The sequence below is a fragment of the Chrysochloris asiatica genome, unplaced genomic scaffold, assembly GCF_000296735.1.
Source record: "Chrysochloris asiatica unplaced genomic scaffold, ChrAsi1.0 scaffold00073, whole genome shotgun sequence".
NCBI lineage: Eukaryota > Metazoa > Chordata > Mammalia > Afrosoricida > Chrysochloridae > Chrysochloris > Chrysochloris asiatica.
Window position 1 is genome coordinate 1,763,349 of NW_006408591.1, and position 23,682 is coordinate 1,787,030.

The 23,682-nt window shown below is 37.3% G+C and overlaps 1 protein-coding gene across 1 annotated transcript in view; it reads right to left on the reverse strand.

The window, feature by feature from the left end:
• Positions 1 to 261: 261 nt before the first annotated feature.
• The window catches only part of RNF145 (ring finger protein 145), an 80,435-nt gene continuing 57,014 nt past the window's right edge, over positions 262 to 23,682 (reverse strand). The window contains exons 6-10 of the mRNA XM_006864918.1: positions 18,015 to 18,155; positions 14,018 to 14,200; positions 5,562 to 5,709; positions 4,168 to 4,524; positions 262 to 1,861 (exon numbers count right to left, since the gene is read on the reverse strand). Of these exons, the coding sequence (XP_006864980.1) occupies positions 1,478 to 1,861; positions 4,168 to 4,524; positions 5,562 to 5,709; positions 14,018 to 14,200; positions 18,015 to 18,155 (1,213 nt within the window). The 3' untranslated portion in view covers positions 262 to 1,477. The remainder of the gene's footprint in view (positions 1,862 to 4,167; positions 4,525 to 5,561; positions 5,710 to 14,017; positions 14,201 to 18,014; positions 18,156 to 23,682) is intronic.

The window sequence follows — 23,682 nt, forward strand, 5'->3', positions numbered from 1 at the left end:
AGGCAGCCCTACATGCGGAGTCAGGTCTGATGTAGGGATCAGAAACGTCTGCTGCTTCTTAAAAGCTCTTCTGATGCATCTGCTGCAGAGCTGAGGGGAACTCTCCTGGTGTAGAACACTGACTGATCCTTTTCCACCCAAGCGTTCTGACTTCTGCTGGGCACTTCTGATCGGAAACCCCAGCTGGATACAGGCAGTCCCTCCCAAGGACAGTATTTCATCAAAATATTTCACAATAACCATCACAGGAGCAAATCATAGTTATCTTCAAATTTAAATTTATTAAGACATTCAGCTATGTCTGTCAGTCTACATTCAAATTTACTGCTAAAAATAAAATAAAGTCACATCCCACATTAGGAATACCAAGTCTGAAAAACACTTTTTGAGTCAAGCCTATTGTATAAATAAATGACTAGTTTCTTTTCATATCAAAATTCCCATAAAAAATTACATTCCCCCCTCCCCAGGTCTACCTGTAGCCATGATGAATGTAAAAATTTAAATATGACACATCCTTATCAAAGAAAAGGTGCAAAGTCTATTAACAGCTTTAAAAGTGGCATTTGCAGAGTGTGATCATACAATTATGTATTCATTCCCCAAGTGCAAATATCGCCATAATTTAACACTGTTTTGATCCAGTAGCAAGAATGAAACATCACACAGGATTGAAAAGCACACCCGGGCCTTTTCTCAGTGCCCTAAAGCCCTTCGCACTTCGGTTTCCTGCACTACAGCAGACTCTAAAGTGTTCATCAGAGTTTTAGTTCACGTCACACAGCCAACTCAGTATACAACATATTAACAAAAGTTCATATACATCAAAATATTGAAGACTCCATCATAAAGTTCAAGAGTCTCAGATTACATGAATGCACCCGCAAGGCCCAAGTGCCCACCCGCCCCTCCCCTAAAGCACATCAGAAATATGAGCGTGCTTCAATCTTTGAATACAATCAATGACTTTACATCTTTGATTTCATCTCAGTGCTGTACAATCACAAAATCACCTGACTGAGCTCCAACCAACTGAGGGAAACGAGGGTGGAGGAAAGGGCTGGAAACTACTTGCACTTCTTAACAACAGTGATCTTGTCCCACCAAAAGTGGAATGCTGGCTCCACTTTTGCCTGCTATTTCTTCCCCTGCTACCCTTATGATCTTTCCGTATGCCTGTTCAAACACCCCAATCCGATTGAATCCCTACAAATCAGGGGCAGCTTCTGAAGTTGTTGAGGCTGGAATTCCTTGGCAAACCTCTATAAAACATCAGTATAGACTAGATAAATACATTTTGATTAGCATACACTGCAACATTTCTCCCAGTGTCCAGGCCTCCGGCCTCCACTGAGAGCACATCCTGCATCAGCTCCTTGGAATGTCAGTTCTCTGCATGATAACCTCATCTGTTCCTTACATCTGAGCACAAATTCCAGCTTCAGCCAACGTCTCCTCCAGAATATCAAAAGCATTACTACTGCTTCTTTTCTTCTTGGCTGTCTGCAATAGGGCATGCTTCATCTTTTGCGCTGAGTGGATACTCCTTGGGATCAAAAGTCCCTTCCTGGCTATCTGATTTTCTGACCAAGCACCCATTACTGTCACTAGAACCTTCTTGTGCACTGGCCCTTCGAGGACGCTCTTGATCTGGGCCTTCAGTTCCTTCCTGATGCACAATGTTTTGCTCTGCTCCAGCATTAGGCTGTGGGACTGGCTCAGTCCCTAAACCTGGGGGCTGGGATGAGTTCTTTAGGTGGCAGTGGCACAGAGGGCAGGTCTCCTGAACATACAGCCATTTCTTGAGACAACCTGCATGGAAGAAATGACTGCAAGGCGTGATCACAGCAGATTTCATGTCCTAAAAGAGAGAGAAACAAAAGATACCTCCTAAATGTCTATGATCTAAAAGTTTTGGTACTGTTCCCAAATGTTCTAGTTCCAATATTGCCTCACAATAGAAAACTTGTAACACAGATAGTAGAATAAGACTCATTTTTGTATTTGAGTACTACTAATCCTCTTGCCATGAGAGATCCTTATACAAATAAAGCAAGAGCAATTATATAAGCAATTAAGAAAGAAGAAAGAAGAACCATAAGAAGGGAAGAAACTACTGTCTTAACTGGGCTACACAACTAGAGAATAATTACTGGGTCTCTGCTGGGATGACACCAGGATAATTACAACCTCAGAATTTCTGATGAAGACAGGACTTTGTCTTCAGCACAACTGCAAAGATTACTCTCTAATGAGAATATGTATGAGGAGATAAAATCCTATCAGCCACATGTCACCAGGGTATTGGCAAGGAAGTGGCAATTTCATGAGGGCCAATGTCTATCCAGTTTTCAAGATCTGGTCTGTCTAAGCCAGTGTTTGTTTCTCAACTTGCATCACAATCACCTGGAGTGCTAGTCAGCAATGCATATTCTTGGACCACTCTGGGCCTAGGGCACAGGTCTCTGATGATGGGATCCACAGATCTACAGTGAACACAAACTCCCTGTGTGCGGTCTGTGCAACTTTGAGTTTGATAACCACTGGAACAGAGAGAGATATACTTTGCTCTCACAGTCCATAGAGAAGGAAAGCTGAGAATGTGAAGTTAAGGGTGTACAGATGTACATTTTGGTGAATCAACCATTAACTTTGTTTGAAGCTCCAAACAAGGAGTTGTGGTTATTCCTTGCCAAGAACTGGTAACACCTCAACCTTTAAGCAGAAAGCCATCCAAGGGAATGCGAGCAGCCAGCTAGAAAGCTTAGCCATTTTATTCTCATTTTCTAAATGACATCAGCAGGTAGTTCTAGCACCTCCAAAAAGTGATGTGACAACATTAAATACAAAAAGAAAACTCTTCAACAACCATAGAGATGGCGGACTTAGATGTACCATCACTGAGACATTAGCTTCTGTAGGAAACTCCAGGGTGAAACAACTGCAGTATTCAGATTACTGAGCCTCCAGTGGGACGACACAGATACAAAACACAGCCTCCAGACCACTCAAGCTTCTGAAGTGGATGCACTGGAATCTGTTTTTATCCTGACTATAGTGAGGCTATCTAGCATATAGGAGCTGGATTTGGCATCAACAATAAAAACAGAACAAAGAGAATGACTGACTACTAATGGGTGGGGGTGGGTAGGGAAGCCCACATCACTTCTCACTGCCTCAAAATAGAAAAACCAACCGTGGAAAACAGTCACACACTCTCTATTTTTTTGGCTAGTACTTCATAAAATATTCTGTTCTAGTAACAATAAATAGTAGTTACGTGTTGCTATTAGAAACTTCTAGTTCGCTTAAACATAAACAAATATACACACAACTCACCTAACTGTAAAAGCAGAGATGGAGAAAGACTATTCCCTGTAAACTCACTGACACTATCTATAGTTTTATTCCCCCAGCCTATACTTTCTAATAAGAGTGAAATAAATGGAACACAATTCCTGCTGTTGCTCATCTCTATCTGTACCTCCAACGGCAGAAAGGCATTTCTGAATGTAGAACAATCACCCTCATAAGATGCCTAGTTGATTGGCGTCTACACTACAGGGCTATTTTTGCTTTATTTCCAAGTTAATTTAAATGCTATCCTTACTTTTTATATTAAAGACAGTTAGCAACTACTTACGGCACATGTGCCAAAGGCGGCAGGCAGACCAACTTCAATGGTACATCAGATGGTTGCCTCAATCACAGCCCTCCTTCCAATACACAAAGGCTTGTACCTCAGAAACCCAGTAAACCACAGGTAAGTAAGCACAGTTTCGCCACCCACACACTTCTTCCCTACCCTGGGGATACTAGAAGGAAAAGAGTCAAAATCCCGGCACACCACTTTTCAGAAGTTGCTGACTCCTGACTGATAGTATTTGGATAGTACATGTGTGTGTGTGTGTAATAGGGAGTAAATATAAAATACACCTGACCTGTTTTTCCTTTATTTATGGGTGAGCGGCAATGTTGAAAATAACAACAATAAATTAGAACTGGGAAGAAAATTAAAAGCTTAATTTAGAAATAAAATGGAAACATTTTCTCAGGAGGACAATTTTTAAAGTCCCATTAAAAAAAAAAAAAAAAAAATAGCTGAATTTGGTGAACGTGGTTGAAGTATCAAGGTATCAAGGGATATGCTGTGTGTCCCCAAGTTACCTGATAACAGATGGCACAAATATCATTGTGTTTCTCAAGCTGTTCTTTTGTAGCAACAGGTAACGATTTGATTTTATTCACAGCATCTCTGCGGAGAAGAAAACTCTTCCACCCTAGTTGGGCCCGAAGCCACACATTATAGTAGGAATGAATAAATATGATCATAGAGCCCATCACTGTCCATTCTCCAAAGATGGTCTCAGAGACGCCATAGGCCACCACACACAAGGCCACCAGAAACTCCAGCAGGCGGTAAGTGCCGTTCACATAGTAGATGACATCATCCATGTTCTCCACTGGCTCTTTTCTGAATTCCTCAACCATAAATAAGACATAAATAAAAAGGGTTCCCAGAACCTGGAAAAAAAAAGTATGTATATTTAAACAGATACAATTCAAACACATTCTTGATAATCACCAGGATGCCATGTTTAACATCTAAAGAGAAAACATGGATAACTAAAATGTGGGTGATTTAATAAACTGCACATTAGATACTAGAGCCATGCTTTAGGATTGTAACTGTCTTAAAATTAGGACTAATTAGTAATGTTTTCTCTGATTCACTTTCCCCTCTATTTCCCAGGTGAGTAAAGCCCATCAACTCTCTCTCAGTTTTCCTAATTCCGTGCTCATTCATGTTCCCCAACTCCCAAAGTATCTTTAATTCTACAATAAATATTGAATAAATCTCAAATGTCAGTGCTACATTTTCTTTTACCCTTTTCTGATCAGGCAGCAAAAATCTAACTTTAAGTGACAGTTAAGTTTAAACTTATTATAGTAAGTTTATCATTTCTAGGCCAATAGGATGTGTGTGTGTATGGACAATGTATCATGTCTGTCAGTCTGTATACACAGATATACATCATACATATATTTATTTTGCTGTTGTTGAGTTGGTTACAACCCATAGTGACCCTGCATAGTGTTTCTGAGGAGTGGCTGATGAGCTTGAACTGCCAACCTTCTGTTTTAGCACATTAACCCGCAGCACTATAGCTATCAGAAAATTATGAATCATTTTCTAAATGGTTATTTAATAAAATGTAAACACACTGGAGAACTGGCTTAATTGTAAGTCGTTTAATATTTTACAATTACTTATCAAGTTCAGATTTTCATGGTAGCTATGTATTATATCATTTTGAAAAGGAGAAAATGAAAGGCTTAGTTAACTTAATTTTAAAAAATACAATGACATATACAGATTGAGTTTTAATAACCTGCCTTCCAACTCTTATGCTCATATGTAATATGCACTAGTAAAAAGGATGAGGAGGTACTCATCTGAATTAGCCACTTATAATCATTAATTTTGAAAAAGATTATTTCCTTTTTCAAAAGGAAAAATAAGGAAATCAAACATAATGGACAATTAATCCTAGATTTACCTGAAGAGAGGTAAGGATGCTGCTGGAGATGATGATAAGAAGCCAAAAATCCATGTGGAAAAACTGGCAAATCATGTAAGCCATGTAAGCAGGGAAAACCAGCAAAAACAAACACAGACTCACAGCACGGAAGTGTTTCCATAAACTCCTGGAGAAACAGAAAAGTATTCCTTTAAGTGTCTGCCATCTAATTACATAACAATTACACCCGCAACAAATAGTTGTGTCACTATGCCATTTCACAAGTATGTCCTTGACCTCCTTCTCCAAGCATGCAAACAAGGCTTGGCATTGCAGTCACCTGGTACATTCCTTCCCCACCCCCCACCCCCATGTTCTGCACCTACTCAGCTACCAAGAATCATCAATCTTTTCTTTCTCTCAGTAGTTTGTTTTTAATTCCATTTCTATTCCTACTGGTTTGAAACTATTTCTAACTTCCATAGCCTTGTTGTTATTGCTAAGTATCATCAAGTCAGTTCCTGCTCACAGAAGCCCTGTATATAGGTTTTCCTAGAGGCTGCTGGTAGGTTTGCACTGCCAACCTTGTGCTTAGCAGTTCTGTGTTCATCCTACAGCACCACACCAGTACTCCAGTCATAGCTTTAAATGTCAACAATTCTAACAGTAACTTTCTCAGTTGGCAGAGGCTCAGGGGACTTTGTCAATTTATATGTTACCCCCCTCTACTCTGCTGCAGTGGTGCAGTGTTATTAATAGAAATAGTTCTCCAACACACAGGTATATTAATCCTTATATATGCAGAAATCAGAAAGAATAAAAAGCGAGGAACCACAGCATGGTAAGACTTATTATTAGCTGGTCTTCTTCTATCACTTGGTCATCCTGAACAGTGCCAGTCAGATTAATCTTCCTAAAGTTCTGATTTCATAACATTGTCAACACCTTCTCTAAATGTCAAGGTTACCCAAATTCTGGCTCCAATCTATCATCTCAAACTTGTCGACACCTGTTCTACACATAACTCAACAGTTAATTCTAACTGTCTTAACACAAGTACACTTGTATCCCACCAGAAATGCCTCTGTGTCACTCTTTATTTCTGTAAATCCTTTAGGGTAGCTCAACCTAAACAAACTTATATCCCTACAACAACTGTCTGATCTCTCAGACTCTTTTTTTTTTTTGAATGTTTTATTGTGAATTATGTGATAGTTTACATGGGAGAACATCAGTCTTACATTCATTCTATCATATATTGTCTCTCATTGCCATGGTTACAATCCCCTCCATGCAATCCTTCCCCTGTGCCCCCCAGGTCTTCAGCAAACAGTTGCTCTCCCTCTCTGGATCTAAAGTCTCCAGCTGTTCCATCGCTTCGCGTCATCATCTCTGGCTCCATTTCAGGCATCACTGCTTCTCTGGGTAGGGTCCCGCTCTCTGCTCTTCTCCCCTGATGGTCCTAGGGACATCCAATCCTAGACTGACAAGTTAATCACTCCCCTCCTTGCTATAAAATAAAACATCCACCTTTACATTCCGACCCTCACAAACAGTCCTAATAACAATTATTCACTATTGTATCACAAGAGACCCGGCTGCATTTCATTACACCAGCCCCACCTAGTCAGATTGAATACTACTCACTGGAGATTCTACCTTTCTCCAGGCCCTCTGGACCTAGGTTCCCTCTTGAATGATCTCTGAGACTCTTAACACTGAAGTGCGGTGTTGTTGTGGAGTGCTGTGCAGTTGGTTCTGATTCATAGTGATGCTGAAGAGTTTGAACTTCCAACCTTGTGGTTTAAACTAACCTTGTGCCACCCCAGTACATGTCACTGAAGTGTTGTTATTGTTGTTAGGTGCCATCGAGTTGGTACCAACTCAGAGCGACCCTATGCACAACAGAACAAAACACTGCCTGATCCTGGGCCAACCTCACAATTGTTGGTATGCTTGAGCCCACTGATGCTGCCACTTTGCCAATCCATCTCAATGGGGATCTTCCTCTTTTTGTCTGACCCTCCACCTTACCAAACATGATATCCTTCTCCAGTGAGTGATACCTCCTGAAAATATATACGAAGTATGAGACAAAGTTTGGCAATCCTGGCCTCCCAGGAGCACTCTGGGTGCATTTCTTCCAAAACAGATCTGTTGGTTCTTTAGGCAGCCCATGGCACTTTCAATATTCTCCTCCTACACTGTAACTCAAAAGCATCAATTCTTCTATGGTCTTCCTTATTCACTGTCCAGCTTTCGCATGCATATGAGGCTATTGAAAATACCATGGCTTGGATCAGGTGCACCTTAGTCCTCAAGCTGATATCTTTGCTCTTCAACACTTGAAAAAGGTGTTGTGCAGCAGGTTTGCCTAATGCAATACGTTATTTGATTTCTTGACTGTTGCTTCCATACGTGTTAATAGTTGATCCAAGAAGAATGAAGTCCTTGACAACTTCAATCTTTTCTCCATTGATAAGAATGTTGTTTATTGGTCCAGTAGTTAAGGATTTTTGTTTTCTTTACATTGAGATGCAATCCATACCAAAGGTCGTGCTCTCTGATCTTCATCAGTAAATACTTTAAGTCCTCTTCACTTTCAGCAAACAAGGTTGTATCATCTGCATATCGCAGGTTGTTAATGAGTCTTCCTCCAATCCTGATGCCACATTTTTCTTCATAGAACCCAGCTTCTCGGATTATTTGCTCAACATACAGGTTGAATAACTATGGTGAAAGAATATAACCTTGTCGCACACCTTTCTTAATTTTAAAATATTCAGTGTTCCCATGTTCTATTCGAACAACTGCCTCTTGGTCCATGTACAGATTCTTCATGAGCACAATTAAGTGTTCCGGAAAACTCATACTTAGTATTATTTTAATTATCATATACCCATGACTTATCCTCCAAACTTAAATTCTATGGAAAAGAAAAAGGAACATAACAACTTCATGAGCCCCATGGCTCCTAAGTGCAAAGGCTTATGGGAAGTAGATGCCAAACAGAACCTAAACATTTGTTTCAACTTACTATTTTTCATGATTAACTTTTCCTACCCACCCACATATCTGCCCATGCATTAAACTAAGTAAATGGAATAATTTTCATGTCTTTTTTTCAAGTATGCAAAAAATCAAGAGATTAATGTTTTAGACTAATGTTGAGAACTGAGAAGAACATTTTAGATTCCACCCAAACTCTACCTTGTTGTCAACAGTGAAATAATATGTAGAAGTCCCCTTACAATGGCCAAAAAAAAAATGCCTAATAGTTTAGGAAACTGGTAAGAATTCTGGCTTCTGGAACACAATTTTTTTTTTTTTTTAACCTCTTCATACAATGTAAAATTCTAATAGATCATTCCTTAAGTATATGCTATCCTAATATATGCACCCCCCCCAAAAAAAATCAAACTCACTGTCTAGTCGATTCTGACTCATAATCTAGTCAATTCTGACTCATAAGAACCCTGCATAGGGTTTGTGAGGCTGTAAATGTTTCTCCTGCAAAGTGGCAGAGGGGTTTGAATTTCTGATCTTGTAGTTAGCAATCCAGTGCTTATTCTACAGTGCCACCTGGGCTCCTAACTGAAGACATATTATATCAGTTACTAACATTTAAAAGGTAAGTATGTAAAAGCTCTCCCAAACAAGTGCCTTAAATAAAAATTTGAAAACGCTTCACATGCTATATAAAAATGCTGTATTTCTTCTACGAATTTAATCAAGAAATATTTACTTATTTTATATATACCATTTACAAGTAAATGGATGATGTTTGTTATTGTCAAGTGTCACTGAGTCAGTTCTGACTCATTGCAACCCTTTATGGGGAATCCCAAAGGAATGGCTAGTAAGATTAAATTGCTGACAATGCGGTTCAAACTAACCTTGCAGTCTAGCACATTAACCCAGAGCACCACACTAGGATGGAAGGCCTTATTACTATTTCAAGATTTAAAAAACAAATAAGACTTTCATTTCTTTAGTATGTGAAAGCTGTTATAGTATTCATTTTTTAATGTAATGGTCATCATTGAACACAAAAAACAAAAAATTAATTAAAAAAAAAAACTTTCCCTCTCTTAAAAAATAAAACTCAATTATAATCTATTTAAACAGAATATCCACACCTAAAATTATTATTCAATTATTTCATATAAAACATGAATACAGATTATTTAAAACAAGTATAAGGAAATTTGGATTTTAACCAAAATAGTTTAAAGTTCATGGCTATACAAAACAAAAATTAAATGTTTAATGAAATATCAGCATCTTTGATATGTTTCAAATACATGTAAAACCTCTCAATGAGACATAAAAGTAATCTTTTCTACCTTTAATTAAAATTAGGTGGGGGTAAAATTAGCCACACACAAAGCCAAATCAAATCCTTTGTGGTCCTATCTATAATAAATACTTCAGAGAAAAAAAGTAAATTATTATGGTAAAAACTAAAGCAAAGTACTTTGTAGTCTGTGTGTCTTTTCTTGACAAATATTTGTATTATCAATGGGCAACAGGATAAACATCACAATGTCAACACCTATGGTCTGACATTCAAAACAAATAGTTTTGTCTTTTGAAAGGCAGGCAGGCAGAAATTACTGTAATAGTATGTTAGATGGTGAATAACAGCTGATCTTTAAAGGGGTGATTTGCCTTAAAATTTTAAACATAGTTTTTTAAAGTTGGTTATGGTTCATTTATATTTCCAGCTGACAGAAGCAGTGTTTCAGGAACTATTAATATTATTTCATATATTATGCAAAGTAGTTCCTCTAATTTTAAAGGTTACTGAACCAATTTTTTTTTTTTTTTTAATTGCTAATACACTGAACCAATCACAACATTTGGTTCATAATGCACTTTTACCACTAATCTGAACTTGGCTCTCTTTTATGTAGGTAGCAGGTTAATTTGCTATTATAAATAATGTAAAAGTGTTCATAAACCCTCTTACCCAAAACAAAAGCTAAGGTCAGAAAACAACCTATATCTGGCCATTTACCTGGTGAAGCTATCAGCTTCAATCCTGTGGTCTTCTTTCTCTTGCTAGCTTTTATTTTGGTCGGAAGGTTTTGTTGAATCTTTATTCTTAAAAAGTATAGAAAAAGGAGTCCTGGTGTGGTGCTGCCAAATAATCACTGTAATGCTAACCACAAAGCTGGCAACTGAAACCCACCAGTAACTACTGGGAAGTCCTATACTGGGTTGTTATGAATTGGAATTGAATCAACGGCACATAACAACAAGAGTATATAGTTTGCCTTCTGTGTCTGTGTATTTCCCGCATCTGCAGATTCAACCAACCTGCACTGAAAATATACTATGGGGGGGAACTGGGATAGGGGAATCAGCAAGTTAGTGCTCAAAGAAATCTCTCAAAGGCTTAGAGGGAGTAGAGTGCTATTTCCATAGAATTTACATTATATTAGGAATTAGAAGTAATCTAGAGATAATTTAAAGTATACAGAAGAATATTCATGGGCTATATGTCCTACTGCGGTGGCTTGTGAGTTGCTGTGATTCTGAAAGCTATGCCACTGGTATTTCAAATACCAGCAGGGTCACCCATGGTGGACAGGTTTCAAATGAGCTTCCAAACAAAGACAGATGAGGAAGAAGGAGTGACAAACTACTTCTGAATGTTTACTCACTGAAAATCTTATGAATAGCAGAAAAACACTGTCAGATATAGTGCCGGAAAATGAGTCCCTCAGGATGGAAGGCACTCAAAATGCGGCTGGGGAAGAGTTGCCACCTCAAAGTACAGTTGACCGTGATGACGCTAATGGAGTAAAGCCCGCAGGACCTTCATTTGCTGATGGGGCACAACTCAAAATGAAGAGAAATGGCTGTAAACATCCATTAATAACTGGAAAGTGCAATGTATGAAGTATGACTCTAGGAAAATTAGAAATTGTCAAAAATGAAATGGAACTCATAAAAATTGATATCTAAGGCATTAGTGAACTGAAATGGACTGGTGTTGGCTATGACAACCACATGGTTTACTATGCCGGGAATGATGAATTGAAGAGGAATGGTGTTGCATTCACTGTCAAAAAGAATATATCCAGATCAGTCATGAAGTATTGTTTGTGACAGGATAATAGCCATGCACCTACAAGGAAGACCTGGTTATGCACATTGTGTATCTTATTGGAATAGTCATTCCAATTTATACTAATTTTTAGAAGTATTATGATTTTAAAAGGTAAATTTATCAATCTCTCCTTTCACAGTGTAATCTTTTCCTATTCCAAGGTCCACATTATGCAAACCTATGTAATTTCAATATTTAGTTTTGACATTTAAATCCATGACATTATGGAGTTGATCCTTTTGTTTATGGTGTGAGAAACAGATTTCAACAATTACCAAAAGGAGAAATAATTTTCCTCCAGTTTTCATTATAGAACAACACTGTCTTATCCCCACTCTTCTGACATGCCACTTTTAATATATACTAAAATTAGATACATATCTTGGACTACATGGGCTTCATAAAAACTCCTGTTGCATGTGAAATGAAAGTATAGTTATCTTTTTCATAATGTAAGTCTGATTTTGATACAGGATTATACTGGCCTAGTAGAATGAACTGGGGAGTATTCTTTCTATTCTCTGAAGTATTTGGTTTAAAATTCAGATAATTTCTTCCTTCGAATGCCACCTGGGATCACGTTTTCTTTGGGTGAGGATGCCCGTTAACTGCTTCAATTTCTTTAATAGTTATAGAAATACTGTTGTTGTTATTAAGTGCCATTGTGTCGATTCCGACCCATAGCGACCCTGTGCAGGGTTTCCTAAGAGCAGCTGGTGAGCTTGAACCACCGACCTTGCAGTTCAAACGGCTTTGCATTCTGGCACATTAACCCACAGCACCACACACACTTGTAAATTCTTCTTGAGTCAGTTCCACTTCATTTGTTTTAACAATTATTGGCATGTAGCTGCAAGTATTTTCAATTACTGAGGCAACAGAGGGTGGGCGATAAGAGAGAAACCTAACTGTTAATCCTGCTTTTCCACTAGCTTAGAGGGAGAAGTCAGCAGTCATGCTAGTTCAGCATTCTAGAAAGAGCCAGTGCTGGATCTACAAGTTCTTATAGTACTGGAATTGTGTAATTCTTTCCTCTTCTCCAAACTTTCTATCAAGTTTTAAGTGCCACTGAGTCAGTTCCAACACATAGTGACCTTGCACAGGGTTTCCAAGGAGCGGCTGGTGGGATGGAAACACCTATAGTGTTACATTATTCTTAAACAAAGTTAATAATATAATAAAATATTGCAACAGATGACAAAGTATTAGTTGTACTTAGGACAAAGAAACCCAATTTTCAGATCTATTAAATGGTTAGTTAATTGAACTAATCATTGATTTCAACATTCTAAATTCTTCTATTGAAAAACGTTAAACATCAAAAACAAACCTCAAATAAGCACCCTTAATTACGAGGATCTGAAACATATCCAAGAACTTGGAGCTTATTTAAATAGATTCTTCCAGCCATCCTATCATTTGAGAATTTTTTATAGAATACTTGGCAATGTAGGAGATAGGGATACAAAGATAAATCTGATGAACTATAATTAAAATGCTAATTTAGAATGCTAAAAAAAAAAAAAAAAACCTCTGCTGCCACAATTCTATCCTCCACAAGACTGCTTGCTCCTTACTCATGAAATGCTACGAAAAAGGCAACAAATTCAGATGTATTTCTATAATCAATAATGAGAGTACAGATAAAATGCTGAGGAGAAATGACACTAAATTTTAAGCAATTTCTAGTACAAACTAAAAGAAAGGAACGAAAAAAGCCAAACGATTACCCCAATTAACTAAATATTTCGTTTTGATTCCTTTGTGAAATTTCTGCCACACAACATGCAGAAGAATCCAGCTATTAGTTTCATCTGGCCCTGTAGGGTGGCCAGGGTCCCTATTATGACTTCAACAAGTCAGAATAAGATATGTCATTAGATGAGGCTATTATTCCATAAATGCCTATCTTTATGCCTGCTGGTCAGCCTTTATTTTTCTCTCTTCCACGCTTTTCTTCTAACTACCACTGAACAGGAAAAAATTATATAAGAGGGGGGCTTCAAAAAGTTCATGAAAATTTCAATTACCTTTTAATTCCAATTTTCCACAAACTTTTTGGAGCCCTCTTGAATTATTTGCTGTGATTCCTAGACTGAATTTTGTTCTATGTTTTAAATTTTAGAAATTTTAAAAGTATTAAATTTATGTAGAGAAAAAGCAAGCTTATTTGTAATTAAATGGCCTTTGTTGTGATTTTCAGCTATAGAGATTCAGAGAGAGGGGGAAAAAAAAAAGATTAGTAAAGTCAAATCAATCACCTCCATACAGGAAAACAAAAAAGTAAACTTCCTGAACTAACCGGCTACCACTTATGCACCCAATTTGTGACTTTAAACGTAACATTACAAAGGTCTGTCTTGGGGACTTGTCTTACTTGTCTCTAGATGCTCCCAGCGCCAGAACAATAGGATCTGCGATCTCCAGCATGGACTGTAGGGTGGAAGCCACCACAATGAAGAGGATAATACTAAGTAGGAATGCCCGATGGACGACCTGCAGCTCTATGAGACCCGTCTGCACTGCCAGGATTAACAGAGTCACTCCTTCTGTCATGCCCCTAAAAAGTCATACATTTTCAGAGGGTAAAAAACAAAAACACAATTATCAGAATCTCATTTCATTCCTAGAAAAAATAATCCAAAATTTTAAGACTATTATTATAACATATTTATGACTGTACTGACACTTAATTCAGACTAAAAAAATGTATCAGTATATTAACTTATCATTTAACATCACTCTAATAATGTATGAGACTGCTGGCATGGTGCTGTAGATCAGCACCGGGCTACAAACTACAAGATCGGCCATTCAAATTCACCAGCTGCTCCTAGGAAAGCCTATAGAGGGTTGCTATGAGTTGGAACTGACTTAAGAGCCCTTCAAGACAACAACAGCAACAGCAATATATATAGTGTTGATAGTATCACATGACCACATGGACAAAAGCATAGTAGCCATCATTTTAATACATGCACAGGAAAAACGTAACTTCTAAGATAAATACATGTTTCCCAACTACATTTTGCTAATGAGCCAGATAATGCTGCCAGATTTAGAGATCTACTAAATTATGCCCGTTCCCACCCTAAATTACATCTTGAGTATGAAGATAAAACCAGACACATCAGAGAAAATCAAACATGACTGTCTTCACAATCTTGAGAGGCAAAGGTCTCCTCAAGAAGACTATGAGACCCAAAAGAGTTAAGTGAGAAAAAAAGCCCTGCACATTAAATACTTAAAAAAAAAAAAAAAAGTATTTACATATGGTAAATACACCGCATACTAAGTCCTAAGACCTCTTATTCTATTGTTTCGATTTACAAATAACTCTCACAGTGAGAAAGGAGCAAAGGAGGGGCATAATTTTAAAAACTACAATCACATTAGCAAGTATTATAAAGTTTGATGATAGCAAGCACGGGCAGATATAAGGGAAAATGGGCATCAAAATGTGAAAGTATAGATACAATCCTTATAAAATAAATTTACTAATAGACTTAAAAAGCATACAATTCATCAATTCTATCATCTTCCTGGTAATAATTTGCCCAAGGAATGTACAACCGAAGTTACAATGAGAAAACAGTGTGACTAGTGGAGCATGTCACATGACACCCTGTGGATGCAATGCGCAAACTCTAGGATAAATAACCTGCGTCTTCCACAGGAGTCCTGGTGTGGTACTATAGGATAAAGCACTGGACTGAAAAGCTGATTTGAACCACAAGGTCCGGAGTTCAAACCCACTAGTTGTTCCTCAGAAATCCTACACAGGGTTGCTATGAATCAGAACCAAAACAATGGCATTTAACAACACCTTCCAACAAATAAAATGCAAGGGAAAAAATAAAGAGCTAGATAAGACGTGAACAGTAACAGATAATTTAAGAAATCAACCCACTGCAAAGAAAGAAGTCTTATTTGGATCTTGAGTTGAACAAACAAAATACTACAACAACAAAAATTATTCAAGGAAATGTGAACATCAACTCAGTATTTGCTGTCAAGGAATTCTTCTTTTATTGAGAGTGACCATTATATTTTAGTTAAAAACCTACAGATGGAAATATTTATGGGTAAAATTATATCTGGAATTTGCTTCAAGTAATTGTAGTCATCAAGAGTAGGGAAAAGGGGCAGGGAATGTAAGACACAGGCCATGAATTGGTACTTTTGGGGAAGGGTGATGGGTATATATGGCAGATCATTCTACTATTTTCTCAATTTTGCTGGTTTGAAATTGTACTAATTATAATAAAAGGAAAAAGGGACAAAGACATACACAAAAAAAGACACCCAACAACATTATATTTTAACAGCAACAAAACAAAACATCCATACTATGGAATATTTATTATATAATTCCATCAAAAAGAAAAAAGAGATTTTAAAAAAGTATTCTTTGGAGTGTGGTGGCTACATCGGATAAGCACTGGACTTTGAACCACAAGGTCCTGTTTGAGCCTGCCAGCCACTCTGCAGGAGAAAGATGAGGCTTTCTGCTCCCTCAGAAAACCTATACAGGATGGCTGTGAGTCAGAACCAGCACTTAACAACAACAAAAGTGTACCTTTATATGCTAACATAAGCAAAAAACCCTCTAAATCATATTAGTGAAAAATTGATACAGAGCAGTATGTGCAATATGTGAAACTGTACAAAAGAACAACATATACACACATTCCCCTTTACAAAATTCTAAAATAATTATTATTAACAGTTACCCTTGGGAACAAAGGGAGAAAGCTGTCACTTTTAACTTGCACCTTTTGAATGCTATAAAGTTTCTGAACTTAAAAACAAACTATTTTTCTTTCTCTCTCTCCACTCCAAGCACTATCTCTTTTCTCCCCTACTTTAAAGATATGAGCTGGGACTGGTAGGGAGATCGTGGGCCAGAATTGTTTTAAATTTTCTCTCCTCTGTCATTAAAAAGAAAGAAAGAAAAAAAAAACAAAAACCTAGCTAGTAATAATAAAAAAATATTTCCCAATTTATATCTACTGGAGTGTGGTGGGCTCTTTAGGATAAGCATGGGACTGTCTGTGAACCACAAGATCATGGTTTGAGTGCACTTAACACCACAATATCATCTACTAATGCAGAAATACTCCATTAATGATTTAAGTACTTTAAGAAGTTGCTGTTGTTAAGTACCATCAAGTAGGTTCCATCTAACTCATAGTGACCTGTATAGAAGGGGTAGAGAACATCAGGTACCAGGGCCTTACAAGACCCAGGAAATCATTATGACTGGTCATAACAAGGCAACTATAGTTCCAGCCATCACATCGTTGTTGTTGTTAAGTGTCATCCAGTCGATTCCAATTCACAGCAACCCTGTATAGGGTTTCCGAGGAATGGTTGGTAGGTTCAAACTGCTAATCTCGTGGTTCGCCATCCGGTATTGACCCTACATTGCCACACCGGAAGCCATTACATTAGGGATGAGTTAATCACATGTTTGACCAAATACAGCAGGGTAATTTTTAAGTTGATAATTTTGCATTGTGCTCAAATGATGTTACAAATTTTGGCAGAAAAAAGGTTCCCCACCCCTGCTGTACAATTCGAACCGACCTTGCGGTCCAGAGCTAATCCTATAGTGCCACATCTAGAGAGACAATACCTATGTTAAAGTAACAGAAATCATGACATGTTGTACAAACAGAATTTACCAATGCATAATCTTAAGTGATTTAATAACAACTAGATAAACCACTCTGTAGTCTCACCAATACAGTCTTTGAAGCTTAAAATCAGTATTCAACTTACATTCAAACATGCAAAATAATAATAATAATAAATAAATAATAAAGGCCTTTAAGAAAATACAAAATGTAGGAATTTAATTTTAGCAGAACTACACAAACTTGAAAAGGAGCCCTGGTGGAGCAAAAGTTAAGCAGTTGGCTGCTACCTGAAAGGTTGGTGGTTAGAGCCTACCATGGTAGGAAAGACCTGGTGAATTATTCCCATAAAGACTGCAGCCAGCAATTCCACCGTCAGTGGGGTCCACATGAGTCAAAATTGACTCAATGGCATCTAATGACAACAACGAACTTGAAATGGGAAAAAGCAGGAAATCAAATGGCTCTTAAATCTACGGAAGCAAAGTGTCTAACACATATCATTCTGTTCATAAAATTAAAATACTTTTTTACATGGAATTTATATTTCTTCAAATACTATATGAAGGTATTTCTTCACAGTATTTTTATTCATTAAAAAAAAAAAAAAAATTAAACCCTCTCCAAATTCCATTTCCTCTAAATTTCATCAAGTTAAAAAATTCATTACTACTTGCTCAAGTTTTCTATGAAATGTACATTTCTGGTTATCTCATTTCAGATTAAAGAACTTACCGATTCATGGCAGGATCATTCATGAAAGCCCGATAACCCTGCAGGTAAAACTTGCAGAGCGTCAGAACACCCAAGGCAACAAAAGAAACGGTGAAAACCAAACCAAGGAGGGAATAAGGAGTGCTGCAGCATTCAGCAATACTGAAAAAAGGAGAAGTGATTAGACATGAACACTCTATCACTGTAAATCACCTATGTAACTTTATAACTATATGTATATGTACTAATAAACTGGATTTAGCATCTATATAACCTTTATAATGTTCAAAGCGTTGTACTTTAACTTCTAGAATTTTAGATAGGAATTTGGAATTAATGCAGGTTAATCAATGCTTGTCTTTTACTATATAGCTCCATACATCTTTCTAGCTATCTTTCCTATAGGTTGTTGTTGTTAAGTGCCACTGAGTTGATTCTACCCATAGCGACCCTGTACAGGGTTCCCAAGGAGCAGCTAGTGAGCTTGAACCACTGACCTTGCAGTTTAAATAGCTTTGCAGTCTGACGCATTAGCCCATAGTGCCACACCAGGACTCCATCTTTCCTATATACTCACTGGTAAATTAGTTTTTATATGAAAGTGTTGAATTTTACATAGATCAGTGTATTTCGTAATAAGAAAAAAATGTCTTGTTTTCTGTTAGGTATATAACACGTTATGGTGGGTGATAACTGAAATTATTCTTATTACTTTAACTTCTGAACTGTTTGACATTTTTCTTACAAAAATTTGTATCAGAAAAAAAAATACCAGAATTATATAAGAATCATATTTTTAAATTCATTAAAATTTTATTTCCTTCTATTGGGCAGTCTGAAAATTTTATAATATTTTTCTAATTCTTGCTCCCACATTTACAAAAACTGTTTATACCCAAAGTATAATTTAAATACATTTTCAATAAGACCACAATCACTTTATTTAAACTTCAATGAAGACTGCAGTGCTATTTTTCATAACTGAATGCTGAAGAAAACAAAGGATTTTTAAAAATCTCAGCTTTCGGTGAAGTGAAAGAGTTTGGGCAATTTACAAAACCTTTTCTCTCTTCAGGCTAAAAAAAATGTATATTTTTCAGTTTGAGTGTGCTTTTTTAGTTTAATGAGGATATTCTAGCAAACTTGCAATCCTCTTCTCATTAGTTCTGATACTGCATTCTTCTTCATACAGCCCAGCTTCTTGGGATTATTTGCTCAGCACACATATTGAGTAAGTATGTATAAAAGATACAACCTGGATGCTCACCATTCCCAATTTTACAAGCTTCCCCCTTGTTCTATTCCAATGACTGCATCTTGGTCTATGTACAGGTTCTGCATGAGCACAATGAAGTTCTGGAATTCCCATTCTTTGCAATGTTAAACAGCGTTGGTGATCAAGACAGTCTAATGTCTTTGTGCATTCAATAAAATACAAGTAAATATCCTTTTGGTATACTTTGCTTTCCACCAAGATCCATCTAAAATCAGCAATGATAGTCTTTGTTCTACATCCTCGTCGGAATATGGGTTGAATTTCTGGCAGTTCCCTATCGATATGCTGCTGCAACAATTTTTAAATTATCTTCTGCAAAATTTTACTTGTGGGTGGTATTAATGACACTGTTCGATGATTTCCACATTCAGCTGAGTCATCTTTCTTTGGAATGGGACCAAATATGGAACTCTTCCAATGAGTTGGTCACATACCTTTCTTTCCTTCCACATTTCTTGGTATAGACGAGTCAGTGCCTCTAATGCTGTTATCAACTTGTTAAAAACATTTCAAATTGGATTCTGTCAATTCTCGGAGCTTTATTTTTCACCAGTGCCTTTAGTGCAGTTTAGACTCTTCTTTCAATAGCATTGTTTCTTGATCATATGCTATACCTGAAATGGTTCAATGTCAAACAATTCTTTTTGGCTTTTGTGACCATGTATTCCTTCCACATTTTTTTTTGATGCTTTCATCATTTAATATTCTGTTCATAGCAATCCTTCAATATTTCAAGTTGAGGCCTGAATTTTTTTTCTTCAGTTTTTTCAGCTTGAGAAATGCTTAGTATGTTCTTCCTTTTTGGTTTTCTAACTCCAAAGTCTTTGCGTATTTCATTATAATCCTTAACCCTCTTTGCAATTATTTGTTCAGCAACTTTAACTCATTATTTCTTCCCATTGCTTTAGCTTCTCTATACTCAAGAGCAAATTTCAGTGTCTCTTCTGACATCCATTTTGGTCTTTTCTTTCTTTCCTATCTTTTTAATGACCTTCTGCTCTTGCATGTATGACTTTTTGGTCTTTGATAATTAGTGTTCAACATGTCAAATCTACTCTTGAGATGGTCTCTAAATTCAGATGTGATATATTCAAGTTCATATTTTGATTCTTGTGGACTTGTTTTAATCTTCTTCATTCCTACCTCAATTAGTCTATGAGCAATTAATTAATGGTCTATTCCAGTCAGCCCCTGGCCTCATTCTGGCTTATGATACTGAGCTTCCCTATTGTCTCTTCCCACAGATTTGGTCATATTTGATTTCTGTGTATTCCATACAGTGGGGTCAATATATAAAGTTACCATTTATATGTTGCTTAAACAAGGTATTTGCAATTAAGAAGTCATTGATTCCACAAAATTCTATCAAGTGATCTCCAGTTTTGTTTCTATCATTAAGGCCATATTGTCCAACCACAGATTATTTCTGTTTGTAACTTCCACATTCCAATCACCAGTAATTGTCAATGTATCTTGATGGCATATTTGATCAATTTCAGACTAAAGAAGTTGGTTGTTGTTGTTAAGTGCCATTGAGTTGGTTCTGACTCACAGGAACCCTGTATATATAGGGTTTCTGAGGAGCAGTTAGTGGGTTTGAACTGCTGATCTCTGGTTCTCAGTCCAGTGCTGATCCTACAGTGTCACACCATGAGTCCATAATTTCTTCATCACTGACTTTGGTGGTTAGTGCATAAATCTGAATAATAGCATTGTTAACAGTTCTTCCTTGTAGGTGTGTGTATGGATATTATCCTATCCAATAAAGCATTTTAACTTCAAGATAGATATTGAAATTTTTTTTTTTTTTTTGACAATGAGTATGACAACATTCCTCTTCACTTTGTCATTCCCAACATAGTTAACCATATTATTGATTCAAATTGGCCAATACCAATTCATTTCAGTTCATTATTGCCTAGGATACTGGTCTTTACGTATTCCATTTTATTTTGACAACTTTTAATTTTCATCCATTTTATTAGGGAATTTTTCAGGTGTCTCTTTTAATTCTGAGGCATACCATCTCAGCAAATGAAGGTACAGAAAATTTTGCTCCATCCCTATCATCACAGCAAATTCTTCTTTGAGGATAAGTATACTTAAAGTATCAGGAACTGCCAAAGAGGAAACAAATCTGTCTTGGAAGAAATACAGCCAGAATGCTGCTTCAAAGCCAGGATGGTAAAACTTCATCTATGGTACTCTGGACATGTAATAAGGAGGGGAAAGTCCCTGGATAAGGATATCATGCCTGGTAAGTTGAGGGTCAGAGAAAACAAGGAAGACTCCACCCCCCCCAACAAGACAGACTACCACAACAGCAGCAATGAAAGGCTCAAACATAACATCTGTGAGGATGGCCCAGCACCGGACTTTATTCTAATGTGCAAAGGGTCACTCTGAGTCAGAACTGACATCATGGCCTAACCACAGTAACTACTCTGAGGCGGCAGTTCTTCCCCAGCCATTATTTTGAATTCCTTTCAACCTGCGGGTCTCATGTTCCAGCACTATTATCAGGCAATGTTCCACTGCTATTCATTTTCAGTGGTTAATTTTTCAGAAGTGCTCTGCTTATACCTTCTTTGTAGTCTGTCTTAGTCTGTCCATGAAACCTGTGCACCATGGGTGACTCTGCTGCTATTTAAAATATTGGTGGCATAGCTTCCAGTATCACAGCAACACAGAAGCCACCACAGCAGTGGTGCTTCTGTCAAGGGAAAATACAAATATAACCTGGGTCACAAAAGCATCATGGAAAAACAAGAGTACTTATGAGGTATAAATTAATGAAGGAGCCAATATGGGAACTATTCAACTTAAAAACAAAACAAAACAAAAAATGAAAGTATCTTTATTTTGGGAAAAAGACAAGTTTTAGCTATTATAGTAAGGGAACAAAGAGAAAATTATTTTGGCAAGATACTTAAACCTCAATCACTCACAGCTTACTGATTTGTTAAGCCTATAATTACATACTGCCATCCTTCATCTAAGGAGGTCCAGAGTGGCACTCTGGGTTAATGTGCTGGACTGCAAAGTCAGTTCGAACTGCAAGGTCGGCAGTTCGAGTTCACCAGCTGCTACTTGGAAACCCTACACAGGGTCACTATGGGTCAGAATCCACTCAATGGCACTTAACAACAAATCCTTTATCTGGAGTCCTGGTGTGGATAAGAATTGGACTGTAAGCTTGGTTCAAAGCACTAGGTCAGTGTAAACCTCAGGGTCAGTGGTTCAAATCCACCAACCATTCCTCAGAAACCCTATATGAATGTGAACCGATTCAATATCACTTAACAATAATCCTTCATTTGATTGGAAGTACAGTGTGCATTATAATGGATAACTAAATCTGATTTAAATTATCATAATCAAGCACAGGAGTGTGTATCTTTCTCTTTAAGTAGTTAGTTTTCTGATCCTTTAAAAACTCCACGTAATAGAGAGAAATACTGTTAACTGATAGTAGGTACAAAGAGGGATTATAATCATTGTAATGAAACAAGGTGTATGATTTGTTGAATGTAAAACTGATGATATGCCCTGTAAACTTTCACTCAATCCACAATAAAAACCTTAGGGAAAAAAAAAAAAAACTTCACGTAATTGGTGAGACCTGGAGACTCTTGAGCCCATGGACAACGACAAAGCCACAGAGGGCTACAGCTGAGAATAAAGCACCCAACTGATATGCCGTGAGGGGAGGCGCAAGAGAACGCCCAAACATACATAAAGTACTCATCTGACCTAGCCTTGATGGCTTGATAATCAGAACTTGACTAAAGGAAGATAAAAAAAATTTCCTTTGCTGATAAAGGAAACAAGTATAAATCACTACAATTTGATGAACTTGACCTATACTCATAGATGTGGATGGATGGTTGGATGGTTATGTGCTATGTAGTCGGTTCCAACTCATAGTGACCCTGTACAGGGTTTCCAAAGCTATAAATCTTTACAGGAGCAGAAAAAGCCTCATCTTTCTTCCATAGAACAGCTGGTAGTTTCAAACTGATGACCTTGCGGTTCACAGCCCAATTCGTAACCACTATTTTACCAGAGCTCCTTATACTTAATGGATGTAGTAGCACAAAATACCAACAGAGAGGAAAGGAGCCTTCACATCAATTTCAATGCTATCCCCTCTGTACACAGGGTAGATAGGGACAGGCAACTTAGACATTGGCTACCTAAAATGGGGTGGGGGTGGGGGGGAATAAAGTCACAAAGTGACTGGCATACAAGTGTTCAAGACGGAATTTAGTTTAAGAGTGTGCAGAGAAGATAGATTCCCCACTGAATAGTTTTCATCTTGTCTAGATGGATCTGGTGAAAAGAGATGGGGATAATATTCTTATGATTCACTAGTGAGTAAGTGTTATCACGAATAACTGTTGAGTGTCACAG